The sequence below is a fragment of the Pyrgilauda ruficollis genome, unplaced genomic scaffold (assembly GCF_017590135.1).
Source record: "Pyrgilauda ruficollis isolate IOZ18807 unplaced genomic scaffold, ASM1759013v1 scaffold174, whole genome shotgun sequence".
Classification (NCBI taxonomy): Eukaryota; Metazoa; Chordata; class Aves; order Passeriformes; family Passeridae; genus Pyrgilauda; species Pyrgilauda ruficollis.
In genome coordinates, this window is record NW_024516320.1 from 18,474 (window position 1) to 44,742 (window position 26,269).

Consider the following 26,269-nt stretch of genomic DNA (forward strand, 5'->3'; position numbering starts at 1 on the left):
ACACCCTGGGAGTCAGGCTCTTTGGAGAGATAAATTCAATTCAGTTTGTTTTAGTCATTATGCCAGTAATAGCTCAGCCATTTTGAACAGCTCAAGACATGCAGTAATTTCTATATTTGCCTGGCCTGGGGAAGAAAAAAATACTCAAAAAACTGTGGCTATGCCGCATTTAAATCCCTTGGACAAACTAATGGGTTCAGTGGAGAGCAAAAAGATGATTAAGGGATTGCAGTACCTCTCTTAGGTTGAGGGAGTCGGGCCTGCTCAGCCTCGAGAGGAGCTGACCGAGAGGAGACCTTACCAAAGTCTGGGAGTGTCTGAAGGAGGCGGATCCAGACTCTGCTCAGAGGTGCCGAGCAACAGCACAAAAGTCAATGGGCAGAAACGGATGTACACAAAGCTCCACCTATACATGAGGAATAACTTCTTTACTGTGCAATGACCGAGCACTGTAACAGGTTCCCCAGAGAGGCTGTTGAGCTCTCCCTAACTGGCGATATTCTAGAGCCTGGTCGCAATCCTGTGCCATTTGCTCTTGGATGACCCTGTTTGAGCAGGGAGACTGGACCAGATGATCCCCTGTGACGCGTTCTGTCCCCTGACGCATTCTGTGATAACTCGTACCTTTACTAGAGCGGGCAGCTAGCGTGCGTACGGAGCGACTCCGGAAAGGCCCGAGGCCGGCGGAGCCGCGCAGCCCCCACCGGCTGCCGTAGCCTCCGACAAGCCCCGCCCCTTCCTCGCCGCTCCCGCAGAGGGCGGGGCGCGGGCACCGCTGCACCGCCCCCTCGAGCCGCGGGGCGGGGCGGACCGGCGGGGGCGGCGCTGCGGCCGGGCGGCGGCGGCGGCCGGCGGGCAGGATGGTGTTTGAGTCCCTGGTCGTGGATGTCCTGAACCGTTTCCTTGGCGACTACGTGGTGAACCTGGACAGCTCCCAGTTGAAGCTGGGCATCTGGGGAGGTACGGGCCTGGCGCGCCGCGGGGGAGCCGCCTGCCTGCCCTCATGCCGCCGCGTGCTTTCCTGCCCGGCCGGGCTCGCCCTGCCGCCCGCGCAAGGGAGGAGGCCGGGGCGGCGTCCCCTGGGCGCTGCTGGGCCAGGCCAAGCTGCCGGCCCACCCGACAACTCTGCCGCCTCTCCACCTGCCCGGCCGCTTAAAAATAGCCGCGGGGGCGGTCAGGCGGGGCGGGCTGGGGAGGTGGTGTCGGCGGAGCAGCCGGCTGCGGCAGCGGGGGGCGGCGGCGGAGCGGGAGGAGCTGCAGAACGGGGGCAAGAGAAACCGAACGAAGTGCTGGAGGCGCATGAACTGCCGATTCTGTTTCGTTTTTCCATATGGAGCCGTCCGTGCTGTCTTCTAAATGGGGACGGACCTTGGCTGGTCGTGGTGTCTCTGGTGCTCGCGGAAAGTTTGGGAATTGGTGGGCAGGCAGGCAGCTTGGAGGCGGGAGCCTGACCTGATTCTGGGAATGCGAAACTGAACCGGTTTACGGGCGTTTTCCACGCCCGGAAATAAACCGTGCATAAACGCCAAGGGTTTTAGTGCTTGTGGGGGCCTCTCCGCGAACGGCGGTGACATCCCGTTCTTCTTGGCACTGTCATCTGTAGGTCTGGAATACTTGTTATTTTTAGCCTTAAAGAACCAGGAGTAGATACTGCCTTTGGTGTTTGCGAAGGCGGTGCCTAGCTGTACTAGGCAAGGTAAGCAGTGGTCTGTAGAATTAAATGAACATGCCAGTTCTGAAGGCAGTAAAGTGTTCGGTTTGAATGTGCACTCCTGAGGTCCGCTTTAAGGTACCTACAAGAAAACATCACCAAAGGTCTGTCAGACACAGACCATGAACGGATGCATGTGCAGTGATCAGTGCTGGCTCAGTTTTGAATGTGCATCCCAGGTGTCTGCAGCATCAGCAAAAGCAAATACACACGTTCAGGGTTTTTTTACAGGTGCATTCAAATGGTAGGTGTGAAGCATCCTCGAGGTATTTGCCTACCTGCGATTTCATTCCTAGGCACTTATATGCATTAACCAGATTTTGTAAGCTTCTTCTGGAGCTTTTTGCATCATGGACATTTTTGTTTTCATACTTGTTTTCTGAAATGGCGTCCTTATTCAGTTTTGTCTCAGCAGTTATTTTCCTTCAGTTAGTCAAGGCGTTCGTAGCATCTTTGTAAAGTTCAGTCTCTATAAGGAGTCTTAACACAGCAACAGCACATGTAACTTCTAGAGACAATGTATTAGTCCTTAATCTGTAGCAGTAAGGCTTAATATTGCGTATCTCTTACTGATTAGGTGAGCCTTATTTGAAAGGTTTGACTAATTGCATCTTTCAGCACAACTGTGTCAAGCTAATTGCTTGATTTGTGTTCTGAAGTTACCATAGTTTCTTCTTTCTGTTCCATGAAGACAGGATATTTAATGAAAAATATGGAACATTGTAAATATTTTGGGCAATGCATGTACATTGCAAAAAAAGTAAAAGCTTCTTTTTCCCAGCTCTCTAGGTTGCTGATGGTTAGTCATAGCAGCTTATGCCTCTGTGAAACACCTATTAACAGATTAGATGCACATTGTCTCAATTTAAAAAAACTAAAAAAAAAACAAACCAAACAATCCAACCCAAACAAAAACTAAAAAAAACCCTCTCAATTTTACTTTGAAGTTTTAATATTCAACTGTCATATTTCTCCATGTCTGTGGAACTTAATTTTCCTTTTCATTATTTCATCTTCAAGAAGGTCTCATATTTTTGGGGGTTTAGTGTATTTTATTTAAACTAAATTTCTCACTTCTCCTGTGCTTGTGTATTAGAATGAAATTATTTTTTCTTTACATAGCCTGTTAATTTGTTTATAGTGTATACTGATATATGGAGCTATCTCTTAGTGCTCTTGCTCTAAGAGGCTCAGAACTGCTGTGTGTATTGGTGAAGCATCACCTGTAGAATTTTATTTTTTTCCTGGTCTACCACATGATGCTTTTTTTTTCACTTAAATTGTGTTTAATGATCTGTACATCTGCAATATTTATTTTATTTCAAATATCTCAAAGGTCTTAGAAATTGCATTCTGCTATGTAAAAGGCAGGTACTACTATTAGTACCAGCAGTAGAAAAAGCAGAATACATGTATATGGAGTGCATCATTGATTAGCAGATCCCTACACTCACAATATATCTAAAGTCTATGGATAATTTTTTTAGCTTGCTAATTACTAAAATTTTGTAATTAAGATATTTTTAAAACAAGTACTATTTTTGCCTTCATATTTTGTGTAAATTTAATAGCTTTTCATGCTTGTCTTTGTGCTCTGAAAGCATTTCCATTACAGCTATGTGTTTTCTTAGTGTTTGTCTTTGTGTGTCTTGATAAGATTGCTAAATTTTACATAATTCATGTACTATTGAAGTTAAATTGTCCTAAATGCGTCAAATTAAAAGAAAAAAAAAAAAGGGTTGTTTGGATTTTTTTTTCCCCTGTAATAAGTCACCACTGCTTTTTGGATGCTAGAGCATTGCACAAGTTATATATCTATATCTATCTATCTATCTATCTATCTATATATATATATATATATATAATCTTAATTTTTAAAAGGCATGTATTTTGTTGCCTCTGAATGATTAAAAACCAGAGTTTATATTAAAAACCAGGGTTTATATTAAAAGGCTGTAGGGGGCAAATTGTGGCCTAGTTTTTTATAGCTAGCCTGTTTAAATTAAGGCTAGTAACCTGTTCATAGACTGAATCTATGTATAAAACCCAATTTTACATAGTTTCAGCCTCTGTAAATTCAGAGCTTTATTAATGACTTTTTAATGATTATGCTTAATATTAACCTTGGTTTTGATGAATGAGAGAATTCATCATGCACTATTAAAGCTATTCCTTATTCAATCTGTGTAGTAAAGTTGTTTAATGACACTGCTCCAGAAAATACATGAACACATTAATAATTACGGTAATGATTTTATTTCTTTTCTTGTTAAAAAACCGTCAGGTTGAAGGGTAAAAATATAGACTATCTCAATATTGAAAAAAAGATGTGGTATGTGAAAACATTAGTGGCTGAGAATGTTGCAAGAACTGAATGACCTGAAAGATAAAAAGCAGTGCAGAAAGTTTAAGGTAGCTCAACCTACACAGGTATAAAAGGTAATTTGAATGTGTAGAGCCACATTCAAAAATGTGAAAAAGCCAAGGCTCAGAAAAAAGTGTAAAGGGAGAAAATCGTATGCCTAAGGAACTCCATTAATATGAAGCAAGGTAAAAGACTACTATGTTAGGCAGCCATCAGAGAAAGCTATTGGATGGCTGATACTGGGAAGGGCAGTGTTTTTAAACCTCTTTTTTTTTTTTTTTTTGGTGTTCACTAAGAAAGATAGTTTCATTGAACTATGTGAACAAGTGTGCAAGTACTTGGCTTAGATAAACAGGTTAGATAAGTATTTAGGTGATTTAGATGTTTTTGAATGCTCTAAGCCTGGTCTAAGCTTGAAAAGATGCTTGCAGCAATGTGAGATGTATGCAGTTATCTTTGACAAGAAGTGAAATGCTAGTGACGTTTCCAGTATTGAGAGACCAAACAATTGTTTTATGATGCTATTATTTTCTTTTGACTATGTCTAAATTTTTCAGTGTTTTGGTCAGACCCTCTGTACTGCCCTTTAAAAAGCTTAAATCTTGATTGACTTGGCGCACTTGCTTATTAGCTAATGTCTCAAGCGTGTCTTACTTAACACAACTTATTATTTGAGTAGCTGGTGTCTCTTTTTGGGGTAGCTATGCTAGTAAGATGATATAGGCAGATAATTGGCATGTTTGTGAGCACACAAACCCTTTTTTTTTTTTTTTTGGCTACAACTGTTATTATAGTGAAAGATGACTACTTTTGTTTACTTTGCCTTGTCTAGGTATAGCAGGTGCAACCTCCTTCCCTCCCCTTACATAGTAGTAATTTGAATTCACTTCAGGGATACATAATGTCTAGTAGTTTTTACTGTCTTTTGCATCCATTTTACAATAGATGTCAATAGATGAGGTATTTGGCAGACACTGATCCTCAAAGGCTTACAGCTTGTCTCTAGAGGGTATGCTTAAACAGAAATAATTAACAGCACAAACACAAGTGGGAAGTGACTAGCAAAAGCAGCTGTTTGTGTTAAGTGATCAGAGGTGTTCACAAGCTGACAATGCTGTTGGAAAAAAGCAGAAATTTTGTTAAAATATTTGAACAGGAGTGTTAGATACTGATCCAGATACTAGCTAAGGTATTTGCATTTTCTGATCTTTCATCTCTCTCTTGTCTGCTTTCCTTCCCCTGCCCTTTTATTTACAAGACAGCAGAGAGTGATTAATTAGGTAAAATCTACAGGATTTTTATGTAGATTAATTTTCTTTCCCCCTTTATCTTTTGTTTACAACCATAGCAAAATTTCTGTTAGGCCTCTTTGGTGAAATAGTTTTCTAGATCTCTTTTTGCAATCTGAATCCTTGGTGGTAGATGTTGGTTCATGCATTTAAATTAATGAAGTTATTTTGAGTATCTAAAATTAAAATGATAAAGCTATTTTTCTAGAATTTTGACAGCTGTTTTATTTTGTTGAATTATTCACATTGTCCATGGATCAGTAAATTAAAAAATTTGCTTTATAATGTAGCCTAAATAAATTCTAGACTTTGCTGTAGATATTTATAACTGTTCTGGCTTTTATTATTGTTTTGGCTGATAGCCTGCATGTTTAACCCGAGGTATTTATACAGCTCCAACTACTTGTACATACAGTTTCTAAGGTTGCTTAGTTGGGTAATTTTTAATCATGCATTGGATGCACTTCTGACATCAAAACATTTAGCTACTCCCAAGAGAGGGACACCAGCTCTGCCAAAAAAACCCAACCAACCATCAGCAAAACTGACAATCAAATATTGATGTGTTTTCTGATTTTTGCAATTAAATCTACTGTCAGTAATTCAAGGCTAATTCACTAACTGTTTTACATTCTGTAACTAGGGTTTATTCCCTGGTTTTCCTCCTTCTGTTTGTGGGGGACTTCTGGTTTTTTGCCTCCAATCCCCAACAGAGTGGTCAGGATTCAATGTAGTTGCACTTAGATCTACATTTCATTGCAAGGAAAATGGCTACATGTGGTAGAGACTAAATTTTGATAATGAAAGAGAATATTGGCATGGTCAGTAACTACATTTCAAATTCTGAGCATCAGAGTTGTTGCAAGCTTTGCAAGTGTGGTGGCTTTGGAAATATTTCCTGTTTACTGCAGGAGTGTTTAGTCAGTGTCTTGGGCTCTCTCTCAAATATAGGAAAAAGAAAGGTTACATCAATACACAAAACGTAGTGGCTCTTTAATAGACTTCTGTATGCTTTGATGGTCCATTTGCTGTGATCAGACCATAACAAGGTTTTTCTAAGTAAATTGTTGTATTTTAGTGAACGTTTCAGTAATTTTATACTAAAATTCAGATGCCTGGGGTTCTACTAAATGTGTATTTCTTCTAGTGATTCTTAACTAAAACATCAAACTTTTTGATTATAAAATCATAAGTGATTTTTTAAAATTGTAAAATCATAAGCAAAAACAGTGAAGAATTATGTACCTCGCTTCCAAATCCCAGCATTTAATGTGGAAATTTCAGAAGCTTCCTGTTTGAAATATTATTGATTCTCTGTTTATTTTTTGGTGTTACAATGTGCTCAAGTAAAATGAGAAATAGTTCTAGAAATAGAAATAGAAATCACAAAACATTGTTTGTAAATCTTTAAGATAATCCTTACTCACTTTGCAGTACTTTGTTTTTGGAAACATCCGGGCTGCCAAATTACTGTAGCTTGAGTTACTGTACCTCTGCAGAATTGTGGCATGTGTCAGACTCTTGATTAATGAGAGGGAATGTTTACATAGCCATCAGTGAAAGTGAAGAAACTCAACCCAGTTAAACTGCTTCATGTGTCACGTAGTCTTACAGTTTCCTTGTGAATGTTTTTAACATGACTCAACTGACCTGCAGAAGTTGCACCTCATGCCTGGTAACTTGGTTACAAACCTGAACCTTTGCTCTGGATACCATTAGAATTACTTGCCATTAATACATTTAAAATGTATTTAGTGATATCTTCTTGAAGAAGTGAACTGGGTTTTTTAGTGTTAAAGTGGCCTCTGCAAAGAAGGCTTTATCAGGGAGTAAATGTAGAATGGAATTGAACCAGTGGTATATAAAACTATCACCTTGTTATTGCCTACGAGACTATGTAGCTCTGGTTCCTAGAGCCCTAGTTACAGACTACTTTTGGAAATGCTCTCTTTGCTTTTTTTTTTTTTTTTCCCCTTTTCTGTTGTTCCTGTCAATGTGTGTGTATTTTAAGGCTTAACAGCAGCAGCTGTCAAAAAACATCCTTCTGCATGTAGTATTTCTCTAGAGAGGCTGATGTTAGCACATCAGATGTATACACTTCTACTGGAAAATTATTATAATTTGCTGCATAAATATTTGCTGAATAAATTAAAACATTAAAAACTTCATAGTATTTTGTGAGTGCTATGAGATGGATGGATTAGTTTACCTGATCAGCTCTTCCATATCAGTTCAACAACTTGAGCCAACTCTTCTAGTGTGTACACTTTTTGGATCCAATTTCCCAAGATTTGTGGTACTTTGAATAGTTGTTGATTGCCAGTAGCGCTGTATAACTGCAAGCATATTCTTGCCATTGGACTCCCATTTCCCCATACCTTTTGTTATTTCTAACATGCATCCTGAAAGAAAAGCATTTTGTGTCAATTCAGTCTTCATTTGCAACCTCAAGTTGTATTCCTTTCCAGGCCTGTAATCTGCTTCTGGTTTCTGGAATCTCATTTATGTCCCTGCTCAGATGTATTAGATGTCTATTCCATGTGCATGTGTTAATGCTATACAGCTAGTTTGAAAGTAACCATCACAGAAGCTCCATTCCTCTTGTAGATTTTGCAGAAGGCATTGCATTGGACTGTGTGCATGTTTAAGTTACGAGTTTTCTGGTCCCAGTATTCCTCTTGTTATGGCAAGTGTTTGATGTGAAGTATATTGTAAAAGTGATCTTGCAATTTAGATTTTCTTTGTTCACAGTATACTACATTTCTATCCCTAAAAATTAGATTACTGAAATACTTCCTGTGAATTTTTGTAGGCCTATAAATAAAACTGGCAAGAATAAGATCTTTTGAGGGCTAAAATTCCACTCACATTTACTGCTTCTAGATTTCTACAAGGATAGGAAACAGATGGTTGAGGAAAAAGAAGCTAACTTTTAATTTCAAAATGGGTTGTTACAAAATTGAGACAGGGATTTCCAGCGTCTTCACTTCGAGTAATTTTAGATTATTTTCATGGACATGCACGCTCCATGAGACAATCTCAGATATGACTTTGTGGAATGATTAATCATCTTTCATGGTCTTAATCTTCTTTCATGGATATTTGACATGTAGGCTGTGGATCTCTTCCACAGAAGTTTTCGGAACCATAGGTCATGGACCACTGGGGTGCCCCACTGTGAAGGGGAAGGGAGCACCCAAAATTTGTAAGTACCCGTGGTCAAAAAGGAACAACAAAAGTCAGTGTGTCTGTAAAAACTTAAAAAGTTTTGTTAGTAAATTATACACACAGCGTATTATTGTTAGTAAATTACACACACGCTGGAAATTGTTGTAAATTAGTCCCTTACGGTATAAACACATGATGCTAAGTCTTGGATAAGGAATGGATGAAAGAGAGAAGAGAGAGACACACAGAGATTAAAGTGCGGTACAGAGAAAGAAAGGAAGGAACAGTGGCAGTCCTGACTCCAGTGTCAGTGCAGCTGATGGAATGTCCAGGGCCCTGGGGCACACGTGTGTCCAGGTTTGAGTCTGGGTACCTTTATACAGTTAAGATTTCTGTGCCATGGAGATAATTTGCTTGTTTACTGTGCAAATGAGCTATCTTCTGCAGTTTGTTCTTCTAGACCTTTCTGGGAATGGGTCAGAGGTCTTTGCGGGTCTCTGGAGGTCTTGATCCCTTCATGCTGGATTGACCTTAGGTTGACAGTCTGTGCCTACTTCTTGACCTCATTCCTTTGCTTATGCTCTATTTCAGGAGCCAGAACATAGACCTTTGTCCAAGAAGAGTTCTGGCTTACGTCTGTATGGCCACCCTCTCCTGGCTCATCCCATTCTTTCTCATGGCATGTTCTTAACGACTAATCTTGGTTGACTCCACTGTTGTCCTCCATTGGTGTTCGAGACATATATTAGGCCCCTTATCTTCTAGGCTTCTGTAACACACTGATTCAGACTTTGGGACTTGCAGAGTGTACCACTTTGCTTATTCCAGTTTTTCTTGTTGGCTTATTTTCTTTTAGGAGCTGTAGCACTGAAAAATCTGGAAATAAAAGAAAATGCACTGGTAAGCTAGTGAAAATAACAATACTACTTGCAAAAATGATTCCTGAGCTATGTTTTATGTGTTCAACAAGCTTCATGGGTTTAACGTGCATTTTTTGGTTCTTATTTTAAGACACATGTTTTTTTGAAGTGGAAGCTTACTGACTTGCTTTCTCTGCACCTATAGAGATTATCTGATTAATTTGAGATTAAATTTAAAGGGCAAAGTGTATGCATTTTTCCCCCCTAAGAGAACTCTCAGCAATTTCTAAAAGAATGTGCTTAGGTCAAGAGCAATACTAAAAGACCTTTTTATGCTGTAGCCCATGAAGCTAGAACTTTGTTTTTTGGGAATGTATTCAGCCTAACATAGCATAACAGTCTAAATTGGTAACCAAATGCTTGCTTATCCATTATACTGATTTTTTTTTCCTGTGGTTGACAGGTAAGTTTGTTGAGGTTACATGATACCTTTTCCTGCATTGGAATATTTCACATATTGCTGAATTGAGCTTAAATTTTCTAAACCTCTTTCTTTCAGAGTCAGTTGGATGTGCCATTTAAAGTTAAAGCAGGACATATTGGTAAGTTGCATTTTATCTTGTACACGTGCAGGAGTTTCTAAAAGTACTGCCTTTCCTTGCAAGTGACTTTAGGCATCCTAAGCAAGTAATTTCATGTGTTCAGTGATTTGTATGGTTTGTGCACTCTGAAGTTGTCTCTTCCGAAAAGAAACTTAGAGGAAGCTCCTTTCAATAAGCTCCTTGTTTAATCACCTCAGTATTAGTGAGAAAATAGCCCAACACAACAAAGATGAGCAATTGGGCAGGACTGGATCTCGTTCCTTGTGTTAACAAAACTCCATAACTGATTTTTACCTTTGACTTGCCTTTTCATCTCCTTCCTTGTTTTTGCTAAAACAAAAAGTTTTCTTGTTGCAAGTTGTCTTGTAAAAGTGGTTTCATAAAGTAAAGTAAGTCTAAAGCCATTATGCTTCCTTTAAATTGACCCTGACATCATGTGTTTTCTGTGACTGATGCAGTATTTTATAAAAATTTACACTTGGGAGGCACTGTAACCTCATGATCCTGCTCACAAAACCTAGTATTTAGCTGAGTGATGATGTGTGAGCTGCCCATGTACTTTTCTTGTTTCTGAGGGTTCTGCAGTGGATTTTCAAGGAGGAAGATGTTGCTGTTAAGAAGGAGGAATGTAATTTGAGGAAATAAGGAAAGGCTGTAGACTTGACAGTTCTACTCGTGGAAAAACATCTCATGTTGTTTGTGTATTGTGTAAGAAAATACAACCCAACTGAGGCATCTTTTGCCTCAGGTGCACTGGCGTAATTTCTATCCAGTATAATAATTGTTAAGAGATTTTGTGTTTAATATAAATTATCTTTGCATTTCTTTTTCAGTCAACTATTTAATTGTATGCTTCAACCATTTTCTTTTGTGTTTATAGGTCAACTTAACCTACAGATTCCATGGCAAAACCTTTATACTCAGCCTGTTGAGGCGGTCCTTGAAGGAGTTTATTTGCTTATTGTGCCCACAGCCAGTAAGTTAATGTATAGGAAGAAGTGACTATGAATTGGTGGGGTTTCAAAATTATCTGGAATGGGTTGATACTGTTTTCATGAGCTTTATTCTTAATAGATACTTTTAGCAATTACAGTTAAATAATGGAGTGGAAGTCTTTCAGTAATTTACATTTCATCATCTAATATTTTTGCTATGTAACTGTTATGTCTAACTGTTATACAGATGTAAAAATTACAGCTTTTGAAATAGTATCTTTAAAAAAACATATAAGACTTTTTGTTATTATACATTTTTACATTATGTGTTTAGGCATAAAATATGATGCTGAAAAAGAAGCCAGGCAGCTCTTGGAAGCAAGACAAAGGGAGCTGCAGAGAATAGAAGAAGCAAAGCAGAAGGTAGCTGACCGAGGTACGGGTGAGAAAAGCTAATGAAGGTGATGCTGCTTCTTCCTATACTTTAATCCAGAAAGATGCAGACTTTGTCACTGTGTTCAGATTCTTGTTTTTTCCTTGTTACTTAAAAACCTAATAGTTACAGTTTTTTAGGTATAATTGCCATCAGTATTGCAGAACCAGCATTCTGAAAATAAAAAGGTTTGAGCGTTGATGTGATCTGATATAAATTGGGCTTCTGAAATACTGCTTTTTGTATCATATGTCACCTGGCATTTTCTTTCCTCTTTCTTAAGAAACAGTTTGTTTCTAGTGTCAAAGCATTTTTACCAATACAGCTTTTTAAAGGTTTGTTTCAATCTGTTCTTCATTACATGCAAATGCTTATCTTTAAATTCCACTTCTGGTACTTCCAAGAAGTATGATTTGTTCCCCTAGAGTATTGGTGGGTGCTGGTCATACTTTTGAACTGTCTGATTCTTCACTCTGCAGGTAGTAAAGCTAGGAAACCCTCTAATCTGAGAATGTAAATGTTGTAGATTATACAAAGCATGTTTCTATACAACTGGAGTAAAATGTAATAGAAAAGTCAAGCACTTACCATGCTAAATCTATTGTGTTATTATTTTGTCTAATTTTAAAAAATATTGGAGTGTAAACAAAATATTAAATTGTTTTCCCTTAACATAGATAAAGTAAAAGAAGAGAAGCAAGACACTTTTGTAGAAAAGCTAGTTACTCAGGTCATCAAAAATCTTCAGCTGAAAATTTCCAACATCCATATTCGCTATGAAGATGATGTAAGTACTTTTGTATATCTTAGCATAAGGGGTTGTGCACTGTAACATGAAATTGGGAACCTGTCTGATTTCTTCTAGTTGCTTTTCACGTTGAGAGAATACTAGTAAAGTTGTGGAATTTTATTAGTTTGATAAAAAACCCCAAACAAACTGAAAAAAATCTTGGACCAAAATGTAGAGATACTTAAATTCTTAGCGAAATATATGCTTATAGAGTATGAAATAATTATTTTTTTGTCTTTTCCTGTTTTGTGTTAGATCACAAATCGTGATAACCCCTTGTCATTTGGGATTTCACTTCAGAATCTAAGTTTGCAGGTAATTTTATTTCTCACCTTTTATCTGAAAGACATGTTAATACAAACCGATAGGTGAAGTTGTGCTTTTGTATGTTGTGTTTCTGGTAACATACTGTCTAATGGAAAATACACTTGTAATCATCAGCAATGCACAATGCTGTGGTTTCCAATACACTTTGCTAGATTTGGGCTGTTCATTCTGAATATTTTACTGAAACTGACTGGAGGTCCAAGAAAGGGAGTTACTGCCTGATAACAGGGAATGGTGGGAAAGTAAAAAAAAAAATGGAAAAAGAAAGAAAGAAAAAGATGACAACTCTTTTTCGACTGGAGCTAATTTTTTTTTTTTTTTTTTTTGGATCTGTGAACTGCACTTTCAGGTGCTTAGAGTAGTAATCACAAGATGGTGTGAAATTTTTTTTCTGGAAGACTATGTAGTAGGATAAGTATGTTGATTGTGCTGAGTTGCTCTGATTCAGTAGTTTTTGCTAACTGCTAGTCATAAAGAACATATGTCCTAAGTAAATGTTTCTTTCTTGAATGAAATAGTGGTTTTGTGAATGCTTGTTCCTAGCACATGAAAGGGTCTTCTTTAGACTCAAACTAAAATTGATTGCTTTCAGAATTATAAATTAATTCAGTCCCTTACTTATCTCTGTCCAAAGAGCCTGCCCAAAAATATTATTGGTGTAAAGGAAAACTGTTTACAATACTGAAAGCAGAATCTTAAGAGTATCTTTGGTTCTTGTGTGCAGCCTATCAGTGTACATACATGTACATATTTTTGGAGGAAGTAGCCTTTTCAAGCTTTCACTTAAAGTAATGCATTAATCATTTAAAATCAGAAGATTGTATTCCATTATTTTCCATGGCATTTAATTATGATGATGTAACTGTTATTATGATTTTTTTTGTAGTTTGTTTCAGTGATAACATGTTGGTGAATTATAGATACTGGAGTATTTTTGTTTAATTCTCATTTCAGACCTCAGATAAGAATTGGAATCCATGTTTACATGATGAAACTGCGAAGTTGTTCCACAAGGTACAGTATAGATTGCCTGCTAAAGGAAGAATTGCTAATAAAACAAGCTGCATTAGAGTTTCAGAAAGTAAGATTAAGAAAACATGTAACTGTGTAGGCTCTATAGCAGAAGTAACATTCTGAATATTTTTATTCATCCAGACTTTGTGAAATCCAAATTAATTTAAAATTTGTGGATACTAATGCATATGTTCTGTTGTATTTTCAGCTTGTGCGACTGGATAACCTTTTTGCTTATTGGAATGTGAAATCAGAGATGTTCTACCATGGTGGCTGGGATGAATCATTGGTAAGATAGTGTATCTATCTAGTCTTTTAGTTGAAACTGGGAAGCAGAGAACATGCTTCACATTCAGGCCTGCTTCTTTTTATGTCCATGTCCTGGGGAATTGTTTGTAACTAAAAAGTGTTTTTAGGAGAAAACCAGTATATGTTAAGGGTTTTATATGATGAAAGTATAATGCTTATCTGAGAAAGTTAAAAAACTGTCTGGTGCCAGTAACAGAATTCAGACAATTGATGGTCATTTTACCACTATTCAGTGATTTTTATTAGCTAAATATAGACATGTCATTCTCTTAAAAACATAGGTGAGTATTTTGAATTTTACTTGGAGGGATTATCTGAGAACTGTTTAAAAATGCTAACATTTTGTACTTTATAAAAACTTTATCTGGAAATAGAAACACAACTTACTGTTCACTCCATTGCGTGTGTAGGTTAACTTAAAACAGGGAGTTGCCAGCCACAATGTGATTCCAGACGGTTATGATTTTGGTAAGTGTTATTTAATTGTAATATTAATTTTTAATTGTAATTTTTACTGCATCTCAATGGTTGTCACTTTGGCTTTTACTCAAAAATCTTACAAAGGAGTGCAGTTTAAGCCTGGAAGAGTAACTGTCTTTCTGACAGTGAATACTGTATTGTTTAGGTATATAAAAAAAGTCTTGATAAAGGTGAGTCTTGAGTCATGTATCATTCTAATGGAATCACATACACAGATTCTCATTGTTAACATCTATTGATTAATTCCTTTATTTAAGAAGTTTAGCAATAACACATGCACTTTGTTTGGTGAATTCAGATTAGTTTGAGTATGTTTTTGGGTTCACCTGCTTTATGCAAAGTATCTTTTTTCCATGAGAGGTGGAAATAGTATTCACACAACTTTGAAACGTTATTTTTTTTTTAGTGGGAATATTGCAAGTTATATTGCTTTGAGTATTACTTACTTAATTTTGAAAATCACATGGGCATCACTCAAAAATGGTGATAGTTTGCTTTCCATTGTATGGAAAATATAAGGTTTGTGTTTATCATTATAAACTTCAGAAACTGTTCACAAGTCTGAATGGCCTTGGAAGTGGCTTGTTTTCCAGCAGGAAAGTTGACTATAGCCAGGGTTAAAAACTGCATTGTCAGTTTTATGCTGCTACCTTCCCCTAAAAGAGTCTCTATGTTGACTGACAGAGAACTATCTAGTAATTTCTTCTGATTCCTTACCCATCTTTTTTGGTTGCTGGATTTGATTCTTTTTGCAATAAAACAAGTATTGAACATTATAAGTTGTTCAAGTCTTTATGTGGTAAGTTCAAAATAGGTGTATGTAAAGCTTAGGATTCAAGATTTACACTCATAAAATTCAGCAGTGCCATCAGAGATGCTGACTTTGCTGGTGACTGTGGTAAGTGAAAATTTGGTCCCATTTGGGGCATGACTTCAAAAGACTAAAACTTTGATAAGAAGGTAAGAAGCATGAAGTCTAATTTTATCACTTCATGTAAATACAAACATGATACTTATGTGTAAGAACCATAAAAAAATGAACAGGGAGAAAATGAATTGAAATGCTACCATGTAGAGGTGTAACTAAAAGTTTCATGGTTTCTTCTTGCAAAAATGCATGTTTCCACTAGTATGAAGATTTCAGAGAATTTGGAGTATTTGATATGTAGGTAATGTATCAGTATTTTTGCTGAGATGAAAGAAATCATATTTGAATAAAATATGATTTATGCGAACTCAGATAATATAAAAATTCTTACTGTTGGATCAATGGCTGAAACAGATGAAAATATTGAACTAAACATGGCTTCAAAAGCCTGATATTTCCAAACTATGGAACAGATAAAATATTTCTGTTCTGAATGTTTTTTCTTGTGATGTGCCTCACTTTTATGTAGAATGCATATTGATTTTTTTCCATGCTTTCTTGGGCTTGGAATTAGAAACATGGAATGTTTGGTTTTAACCATTGTTGTGAGTATAATTTATCGAAGAGTAAAGCATTCGTAATAGCAACCACAACAAAAAAATCTTAAGAAATAAGAGTTCCTATAGTGAAATAAATGCTATATTTGAAACTGTCTTGTACTATAAATGTATCGTAGCCAAATAAGATTCCATTTGTTACAAATGTAAACCGTTTATTGAAACATCTGTGTGTAATTCAGTGTACAGGAAAGTTAATGGTGGTGCTCTGCAGAAATTTGTTTGGTAAATGTTGCCAGAGTGAAACTGAAAATTGAGTATATATTGTATTCTATTTTAAGTTATGTTGGTGCGGTTCATGTTTTTCAAGTCTAGCATTCTAGAACTATTAGTCTGACATAATTTTAGATAAGTATATGTACAATTTTATATTATATATATTTATATTATAACTGTATTTTTGTTAGTTGAGTCTGAAAATAATGTATGCAGTCTTAAATAATTTAATTGCACTTTTTATATCAACTTGTATTTTTTAGTATTCCGCCCAATTTCAGCTAAAGCCAAGCTCCTTATGAATCCTCGATCTGATGTGGACTTTTCGTCACCGAAAATAGATCTAGATGTAAACTTACAGGATATAACTGTTGAATTCAATAAGCCACAGGTACCAGTTATTTTTCTGAAATTATATGTAAGGTTGTAAAAAAGTTAGTTTGCAAGAATAAGAAAGGTGGTCTGAAATTTTATAATGTACATACAGAATTTATTAACTTAGTCTTGTGGGTTTTTTTTTTATTTTCTCTTCAAATAGAAGGTTGATACCTGTTGTTCTGTTGTTCTCAGAAAGATAATAATGCTCAGTTTGGATTTGTTTGCCTAGTACTTCAGTGTTATGGAGCTTCTTGAGTCTATTGATATGATGACTCGAAATCTGCCATATAGGAAGTACAGACCTGATGTTCCAGTGCACAACAACGCCAAGATATGGTACGCAACCTTAGACTTTGAAAATAATTTGTTAGTTCTTAACTTGAAATAATTACCAAGGAATTGCTTCTTTCTTAAGGAGGTTAGAACTAATTTCCTTCTGAAAGTAAGTCTTTTGTTTTTGTTATTTTTTCTTAAGTTAGTATTTTAGGAAGTTGATGAGGACCTCAAACCAAAGCTATGGACACAATATTTGAAAATCTGTGATTGCACTCTTAAAGACCATTATCAGGAACTTAAGTCTGATAGTATTTTTTTGTCATAAATTTGTTGAAGTGAAAGCTTCCCTGTTATATGTTAGGTAGCTCCACAAGAACATAACTATTATGTAAAAACAGGCAAACCATTGCAACACAGATGGCAAGGATTTGATTTCTTTTCAGAAGATTCCTTAAAAATATATTTTTATTATTCTCACACATGCATGCATAGATTTGACAGCAATCTGTCAACTGTGTATAGGGAAAAAGAGTAAAATTCTGAGGTTTCTCAGCTGATCAGAAGTATGCTGTTAGTCAGGGGATTTCACTCTTGGCAAATACCTTGAATTTGTATTAAGTGAGAGTCTGCAAAGCCTTAGGAATCTTTTCAATATACCAAAAGAAAGATAAGCTATACATTTGTCTTTGCTTTTAGGTGGAAATATGTTATTGATGGTGTCCTTGGAGTAAATGTTCAACCTAAACTCCAAATGTGGTCATGGGAACATATTTCACATCATAGGAAGCAAGTGAAGAACTATAAAGAGTTGTATAAAACGAAGATAACATCAAAAAAACCTAGCGAAGAAATCTTAAAATTGTTGGAGGTTAGTAGTTTTCTGTTGAAGCCTTAAATATTGTTCATCTTGATACTTGTTCAAACTTAAATGTTAAAATGTTCCTAAATCACTTCTAAGTTAAAACAAAATTTTCAGTGGCCATATTTGCAACTTTGTCACTACCTTTCTTTGTTAGTAGTATTAACAAATACATGAGGTAAATCTTTAAATTAGTAACTGCAAGAAAAACAGCTTAAGCTGGTGTGCTGTTGTTTTCCAGGTTTAAGTTTTCAGATTGAGCGAATTAACTTGGATTGCATGAATTGCTGTTATTTCCTGTAAAACTGAGCTGTGAAGTGTAACAATTGTTGAGTTGTCAAAAATAATGTCTCATCTCTCTTCTAGGAATTTGAAAAGGCCTTGGATATTTTTAACATCACTTTAGCAAGGCAACAAGCAGAAGTTGAGGTAAAATTGCATCATTTAAATGAGTCTATGAATAACTGAAACATAAGGTTGTGGAGATTTTAGGCAGACACCTTTTAGCCTGGTGATTGAATTGTGTATCACACAGTCTTTCCATTTTCCTTGTTCATGGTTTTTTATTATAAAGCACAGTTAGTTTTTCAGCTTGTAATTAAACAAAAATTAGGTAACTCCATGTACTCTTTCTTCAAAATGACTGATTTGGGGTAAATCCCTTTCTATTTCCGGTGGGAAGGATCTGCTTTAGAAAATGTGGCCAAAGGATGACCAAAGTTAAATTGGAAACACTTACACCCAAAGCTGTCCCTCCTCACAGCAGCCTAGACTATTAGTTTGTTCCTTTTTTTCGTGGTACTGTGTTACATTGAGTGCATCTGTAGTATGTTGAGTCTGAAAAGAGATGCAGTGTTCTCTTTGCAAATGTTACTCAGAGTACAGCAATATATTTAAGAAGATTAGTGCAATTAGGCAAGATAAGGTGACTTGAGTAGTTATACTTAATTTGTTAGCCTTGGTTTTCCTAGGTTAATGTGCTGCTTAGCTTTACATAAAGTGTCTGAGCATCTTTCTAGGACACTGAAGTGAAATATTTGTAGTTTTTCTGAAATCTGTGATCTTTCTCCATTAATAATTAAGGCACCTAAAAGTAAGCAGAATAAGAAGTTTACAATCTGAAAGAAGACAGTAATTAATAATTAAACTTTATAAAGCTCAGTTACTGCTTATGGCAGTGCTTGAAAGCAGTTTGATCTTCTTTTTTTTTTTTGTTTTGTTTTGGTATGTGAAGTATATTAAATATTGTATAAATGCAGTTGCTCCAGTCACAGATAGTGTGCTTCAAACCCAAAACTCTGAAGAGGAATCTGTAAATGTGATTTTTCCTTCTATTTGTCTGTATGTACACCCCCATTTGAATGCTTGTGTTACCATTATCCAGGCTCTAACAGAACCAGAAGAAACATTCATGACTGTTCCCCTTCAGTTTGTCCAAACTGGAGTGCTTTTCAAGGGGTGGCGGAAGGTTTGGTTTTGGTTTAGTTCTCATTTGATTTTGGAATAGTCTTATCTTGTAGTGCATAGTTTCTCTTGGTTTTATCTTTTTCCTTCAGCTTTTTGCAAGTTGATGGAAATTCTGAGATATTTTCTGTCTAGTTTTGTTCTTTCTTCCCCCAGTGTGACTATGCTGCTTACAAAAGGTTATGTCATATATGCATTTCTGACTACCTTCAGATCCTGAGTTTTAAGATACAATTCTGTAACACTTAGAAGTAGGTTGCAAGAAAATGAATTTTCAGTTGTTCGGCCTTTAAGTCTTGCATTTGAAAAATGTTAGAAGTACATCTTGAAAGATGTGCTGGCTGATTATCTGAATATATTTCATAGTATTGGAAATCAGGTCACAGTTATTTGAAGTTGTGTTCTGTCTCCATCTATCTGTCAGGATGTATTTGTTTTGTTGTTATCAGGCCATACCTTTGAAAAAAGATTCAAAGGATTTAGAAGAGAAAAATCTACTACTACTTTGGTATCCTGACAGTTAGCCTTAGGTCTGCCAGGTATTGAAAGGAGGACCCATTAGATGTAGGCTGAGTAAAGCCAGGCAAATGATCCTGCTGTTTGCAAAGCTTTTCTGTTTCTTAAAAGCATACCTCAGAGTTGACTTTCAAGGGCTTACTTTTATCTAGACCTTGAAATCAAGCTCCTCAGAAATCACGTTTGTGATCACAGTGCTGATTTTCGGGCAGCTTTGTAGCCAGAACTTTATATTCCAAACCTCAGACCACTTTTCCTTTTTTGTCATGAGTATTTGAAGTACCAAATAATAGCTTCAGCTTCAGTAGCTAAGCATCAAGTCTCTGTATCAGCTTGAGAAATGTTATCATTTCAACCTAGGGCAGACGTCTAGGATTTACTTCAGTTAGAACACAGGATAGAGTTACGGAATCATTTAGGTTGGAAAAGACCTGGAAGATCACCAAGGTCAACTATTAACAGAAAATTGCTAGGTCTACCAGTGAACCATGTTCCAGAGTACCACATCTATGTGCCTTTTAAATACCTCCAGGGATAGTGACTCCACCACATCCCTGGGCAGCTTGCTGCTTTGCTTGGCAACCCTTTCATTGAAGACCCTTTTCCTAACAGCCAGTATAAACCTTCCCTGGCAGCACTTGAGGCAATTTCTGCATGTTCAGTTGCTTGTTACTTGAGAGAAGAGACTGACCTACCTGGCTACACCCACTTTTTGGGTAGTTCTCTATTTTAGTCAAAATAGTTGCCTTGCTGATTAAGCTTTAAGTCTATGACTGCATTGATTACTTAACCATTGTAAATGGAGGAGAGGGAAAGTTCAAGAAGATTCTTTGGCAAATTTTTGTAGTTCCTATACTGCACAGATGTTTTTTTCTTCATCTTTGCAGAAGTGACTTCTGTCTGCAGTCTTTCTTTCCCTGAGCTCTGGTGCCTGCTTCTGCCTCAGACTTGTGAAAGAATCATAGCTTTAAACATCACTTTTTCTCCGTGGCAGTTGTCCTTCAGCACCAACCCCTCAGTATCCCAGAAGTCTGTAATCTCACAGATTTAACCTCCTTTTATCTAAGGCCTGTCCATTTTTACTTTGGGTCATTCAGTTTGTAACATCTGCTTGATGAGACGGTAACCTTTATGAAGAGGACTTTTGAGGACTTTGTTCAAACTTTTGGTAGCTTTGTGTTGTTAAGCTGACATTCTGCATCATCTCTCTGAGGTGAATCAATAGTATAAATCCAGAAGCCTTTACGTTTTTGTGGTGAGTCCTGCCTTCCTTTGTCCAGTAGGTATGTAGATGTGACAAGTCCCTACAGAGTACTGATTTATGGTCAGCTGGGTTTTTTCCTAGTGGTGTTGCAGAGATATTTGTGTTTTGAATGCTGAGAAGGGATTCCTGTCTCACTTTCACCAGAGTATCTTTAAATATTTGCAACTGATTGTATATTTTTGGATTGTATTAGTCACAAAGAAATCATATTAGTTGTGTGGATCACTATAGTTTTGAGAACAAATTTGTCTCTTGGATCACTTGATGTTTGTTTGCCATCCCCATGACAAACATTCAGTGGTCAATTTTGGATGTAGTCTACACTTGCTGTGAGGACCCAGTATTGGAATCATCACTGGCATCAGATAGGGCATCAACTAGTTGTGGAAATAATGACTGTGGGAGGAGGGAGGGCTTCCTTACTATTTTACCTATATGTATCACATGCAGGAATAGTTAGAGTAAATACTGTATTGTGAGAATAAATACTTTTTAAATTGCTTTGGGTATCCATCTTGAAATGAAAAATACAGGGTTGATGTCAAATTTGGCCTGTGATGGCTATTTAGTTGCTTACATATGTATTTTAAATTATTCTTTAGAAAACCATAGTATATAATGTTGCAGGTTTTTATGGTGAAAGCTGGAGAGAAAATCTGCTCTGTGAGAAATGTTTATTGACCTTTTACATGCTCTGTTTTTTTGTAAAGGTAGTTGTTATTATGCAAAATAAAATTGGTCCAGTAATGCACTGTGTACTTGAAATAGTGACTAGAAGAAAAACTAAATAAAAAACATTTTGCCTTTTTAATGCTTGTCTAATGATGTTCTAATATGTTAGAGCTGCTCTGGGTCTATATTTTTCTTAGGAAAATGAATAAAAAAACATGAAGAAAATTACTTACCTAAATATTTTTTAAATTTAAGGCAACTAAGGCTGGATTGAAAATCTACAGGCCAGGAGTAAAACAAGATGATGAAAATTCTGGTGGCTGGTTTAGCTGGATATGGAGCTGGTCAGGTGGAAAAAAGGATGAACAAAACCAAGAAGTAAAGGGTTCAAGTATGATAATTTATTGGTATTCTCTTTGTTACTAGGAATCTATTAGGTTCTAGGTACCTAGCAGTGGAACTTGTTATCACGTTGTTACTTGTTATCAAAGGTTATACAATTGTATAACTTCTCCATAGTTCCTTCTGAACTGTGTTCAATACAGTAGAAGTTAATGGAATGTAAACAATTCTTGCATTCATTTTAAAATTTGTGTATTTCATGCAATGTATGTTTGATATATGAGGCACCTAGTAAAGATTATGGAACACAGAAAGTAAATCACAAAGGCTGCTTCTGTTGTTAGCAAGATAGGAAATAGAATAGGTAAGGAAAAAATTATAAGAGCGTTTTAAAGCATGCTTTAGATTTGCAAGACTTGGCTTTAAACCCCAGGGTATTTTCTTTTACTAATTCATGACAGTAATGTTGACAGTATCTACTGGATATTGTACAGCTACCAAGCACAGGAAAGTGTATAACAGTATTTGCATTTTTCAGATATCTATACTCAGTTTAACTAACCTCATGAAATGTGGCAGGTCTTGAACAGCTGATGACACAGGAAGAGAAGGCTAAACTTTATGCAGCAATTGGATATAGTGAAACAGCTGGAGATCCAACCCTTCCAAAATCAGTAAGTCATAGCTGACTATGTGGTAACAACGAGTAGCTTTATCTGCTAACAAGGATCTATAAAGATGATAGCAAGTCACTTTTAAATTACTTGAAGCTTTGTCTCTATATTTGAATACTGTTCTGATACCTTTTAATGAAGATACTGCATGTCAGTTTTCTGCATCCTTAGATGCAGTTTCAATGTAGTGGTTACAGAGCTTACTTTTGGATATTCTGAAATAGGAAAGAATAAATTTTTGCTCTCTCTAACAAGAATAAGATCATAGATGTAGTGTATTATACTTTAAATATTGAAGTATATTCATATATTATCTTAAAATATTCAAAAGCTTTTTAAGAAAATGCACTAGGGAGTGTTACTAAAGGATCAAGAAATGCACTGTAATCTAAAATAGGAGTGATAGTAAAGGAGGTAGAATAAGTGATTATATATTATATAAAGAAAGAAATGATTCAATGATTGTACTGGGAAAGAGCAACATTTTGAACCATTCAGAAATAGTCTGATAAATCTTCTTACTGTGAGATACCAAGGATGATATGATGAACTGCTTTCTACTTCTGCATCAGAGGGTCTTTTTCACAAAATTTGGTAAAGATATAAAAGACTCATATTTGTAAGGATACTCTACTCTTTAGTTTAGCCTGCATGTTTGTAGACTTTTACATGAGCTATGATACAAGCTATGCACAAAAGCAGTAGTTTCAAACTTAGTTGTAGCTTTCATCTCTTCATCAACTGTATGAAGATGGATACTAATGTATTTTATACTCCTATGTTGTTTTTTTTTCTGGCATATCTAGTATGAAGCCATGAAGTTCTCTGTGAACTTATTAAGCATGTCTATATCAATAAGAGAAAACCAGCAAACTCCTAAGCTAATAGAATTTGCATTAACTGACTTGAGTACAGTATTTACCCAACGACCAGGTGCACAAGCAATAAGGTGAGCTTTCTCTATCAAACTGGTTTTGCCTATCATGAAATGATGATGATAACTAGTAGGCATTTTAAGACTGTGTTATTATATTTAAGTGTCATTCCTTGTGCAGTTTGGAGTCATTCTGTGTCTAAGGGATGAATCATCGATACTCTTCCCATGACTGAATTCTCTGCATCTCCAGAGCTTTTTGTGCTAATATGGATATACTCCTTTTTTTTTCCTTCAGTTTGTCATTGTTATGTGCAAACAATCTAGTTACTTACTTGTTACTTGCTTTGAAAAGTGACTGTTAAGTTTCCTTTTGAAACTTAACCTGAGCAAGGTGGTGTTGTAACCACTTGTTTGTGGGCATTTAACATGACTGAAAAGTTCTTGTGTTCCCAGTTCACTTTTAGATTTGTGGAAGAAATACATAAGTGATAATTTTTCATTTGTTTTATGCTCTCACAGTAGGAGGTGAAAAGCATCTAGTGAAATATTTCAATTTTATTTCAAATGTAGTGACTTAAAAATACTGGGGGAAGATAACCCTCCTGTTTTAAACCTTGTTCACTTTGAGATGTATAATATATGTATGATATTAAGATACTATTGATCTTGATTAGTTTTATGTAGAATTTTTTCTAAGGTTTTGCGTCTGTGTTTTGTGTTGGTACTTTTGTGCATCTAAATGACCCTGACAATCCTATTGTACTAAGAAAAAGGGGAAAAATACTACATTTTTTACAGTGAAATATTTTTCTTAGAGTGTTGGGAGATAAAAAAATCTTCATCTGAGAGCTGTTACAGAGGTGGATAGCATCTTGGGGGAAAAAAAAAAAGTCCCAAGACCTAAAAAGTACCTCTTGGAGTAATTAGATTATTTATCTTTGTTTCTTTAATTTCTCTGTACCAGAACCCTTTTGTCTCTGCTGTATGTTTGTTTCCCTCTATAAATACACCTTCTAATTCCTGAAGTCACACTAAAGAATTCTCATTTGAATTCTGCCACTTTGCAGAAACTCTTACCTGCCCTGACACCTGTCCTCATGAAAAGTGTATGAAGGAAATAACTTGGATGCCCTTTTGTATTTAGACAGGGGCAGCTAATAGACACAAAAGAGAATTAAATGGAAAAAAGTTAACACATGGATGTATATATTAAGTCTTTAGAATAAGCTATTTATAGTTATGGTAGGGTAGAAACATATTGTACTGGTTTGTGTTTTGGTTTTTTTTTCCATGTAATTTTTTATACTCTTATCATGTAATTGTACTTAGTCAGATGGATATTGCATCTGAACAGTCTGCTTACATATCTTTACAGGTTTGAAACAAAAATTACCTCACTTGAAGTTACAGGCGTGTCCCAAGGAAAGTGTACACCCCGTCTCCTGTCTTCTCGAACAGTCTATTCAGATGACAGTACCTCACTTTTAAGCATAATGTTTGAGACTAATCCTTTGGATGAGAAAGCAGATCAGAGGATTAGAATAGAATCACAACCACTGGAAATAGTATATGATGCAGTAAGTAAATGTTTGAATAAGCTATAAATAGTCAAAAATCCTACTTAATAGTAATTTTACCTTTTTTTTTAAAACAGATGACAGTAAATAACTTAGTGGATTTCTTCAGACCTCCGAAAGATGTACATTTAGAGCAATTGACATCAGCAACTCTGATGAAACTTGAAGAATTCCGTGAAAAAACATCAACAGGCAAGTGCTGCATATTCTTCTGACAGCACACTCAGACACATTTTAGATCATAGGAGTGCTGACTGTATCTTTCCCTATGGAGATGTGTGCATCCAAGTCATAGCTTTCTAACACACCACCTAAACAAGGTGTTTCCCACCTGCTCAGTTAGCACTATTTGCTATCATCATTTCATCTACTTGTTGCTTCTATAAGGAGTGTCTATAATGAATGGTTCAGAAGAAATATGAAGAGTATATGTACCTTTAGTATATGTACCTTTCTAACACAGCACCTAAATAAGTTGAATTATTCAATCTTATTGCAGTATATTTATTCTAGGTATTGAATAATTTTATGTTTGTATCTCTTTTAACTTAAACTATTTCTACTTATTTGTAAAATATGCTCCAAAGCCATAGATAGTCTTTCAGTATTTGTACTCCATACAGAGTTAAAACAGTTCGATACATCTTCTGTTTTGTTCATCTGGTATGTAAAAGGCCTTAGTTATTTAGTACTCCTCAAATACTGATTGCGAGATATTAGTCCTCTAAGTTAACCTCTGAATCCTTTTCAGATTTCTTTTTTTTTCCAGGAAATTATGCCTTTCTATAGGTGTTTTTGATTTTCTGACTTCCTTGATGAATATTGATTTTGATTTGGATTGCCTCAGTTCAAGTTATATAAACTGTATTTTATCTGCATTCCAGCTGCTCAGTTTTACAGCCGTTGCACTAGTTTTAATTTCATCCTGTTTATCTCTAGAGATCTTGTATTTTAAGACAGGAATGGAAATGCTGAATACTGTGAAGACTAACACTGAGATCTGTGGACTTAATTTGTTCCAGTAAGGATGTCTGAGGCTTTGTAAATAAGAGATGTGTTCAGCACAGTGTCCTGTCTCTGTGGATGGGAGTGGATGCTGAGGGGAGATTTCATATATAAATTATTTTTAAAAGGAGAAAACAAACAATGGATGTTTTCTTAAGCCTCTTATAATTTCATAACCTATTAATAATTAAATTGTAAATATAAAAAGATCTGAATACTGAAGTGATAAAGATTTAAAGAAAACTCAAGCAAAAAGTTTATTTGATTGCTTCTATCAGACTAGTATTGGGAGGGAAATCAAGCGTCAGTGGTATTTTTATTCATTAGTTCTTCTTTGAGTGAACTGTATATTTAAGGACTAATATCAGATTAACCAGAATT

The 26,269-nt window shown here is 36.0% G+C and overlaps 1 protein-coding gene across 4 annotated transcripts in view; it reads left to right on the plus strand.

Annotated features, from left to right (window-relative positions):
* The first annotated feature begins 809 nt into the window (after positions 1–809).
* VPS13A (vacuolar protein sorting 13 homolog A) overlaps positions 810–26,269 on the plus strand; it is a 106,034-nt gene continuing 80,574 nt past the window's right edge. For all 4 annotated transcript variants that reach the window (XM_041464203.1, XM_041464204.1, XM_041464206.1 and 1 more), the window contains exons 1-19: positions 810–960; positions 9,390–9,433; positions 9,953–9,995; positions 10,876–10,971; positions 11,265–11,366; positions 12,041–12,150; positions 12,409–12,468; positions 13,435–13,494; positions 13,703–13,783; positions 14,214–14,271; positions 16,248–16,375; positions 16,592–16,698; positions 17,335–17,506; positions 17,864–17,926; positions 21,669–21,804; positions 22,335–22,429; positions 23,236–23,378; positions 24,682–24,883; positions 24,961–25,075. In XM_041464203.1, coding sequence (XP_041320137.1) covers positions 861–960; positions 9,390–9,433; positions 9,953–9,995; positions 10,876–10,971; positions 11,265–11,366; positions 12,041–12,150; positions 12,409–12,468; positions 13,435–13,494; positions 13,703–13,783; positions 14,214–14,271; positions 16,248–16,375; positions 16,592–16,698; positions 17,335–17,506; positions 17,864–17,926; positions 21,669–21,804; positions 22,335–22,429; positions 23,236–23,378; positions 24,682–24,883; positions 24,961–25,075 — 1,915 coding nt within the window. In that variant the 5' untranslated portion in view covers positions 810–860. The remainder of the gene's footprint in view (positions 961–9,389; positions 9,434–9,952; positions 9,996–10,875; positions 10,972–11,264; positions 11,367–12,040; positions 12,151–12,408; positions 12,469–13,434; positions 13,495–13,702; positions 13,784–14,213; positions 14,272–16,247; positions 16,376–16,591; positions 16,699–17,334; positions 17,507–17,863; positions 17,927–21,668; positions 21,805–22,334; positions 22,430–23,235; positions 23,379–24,681; positions 24,884–24,960; positions 25,076–26,269) is intronic.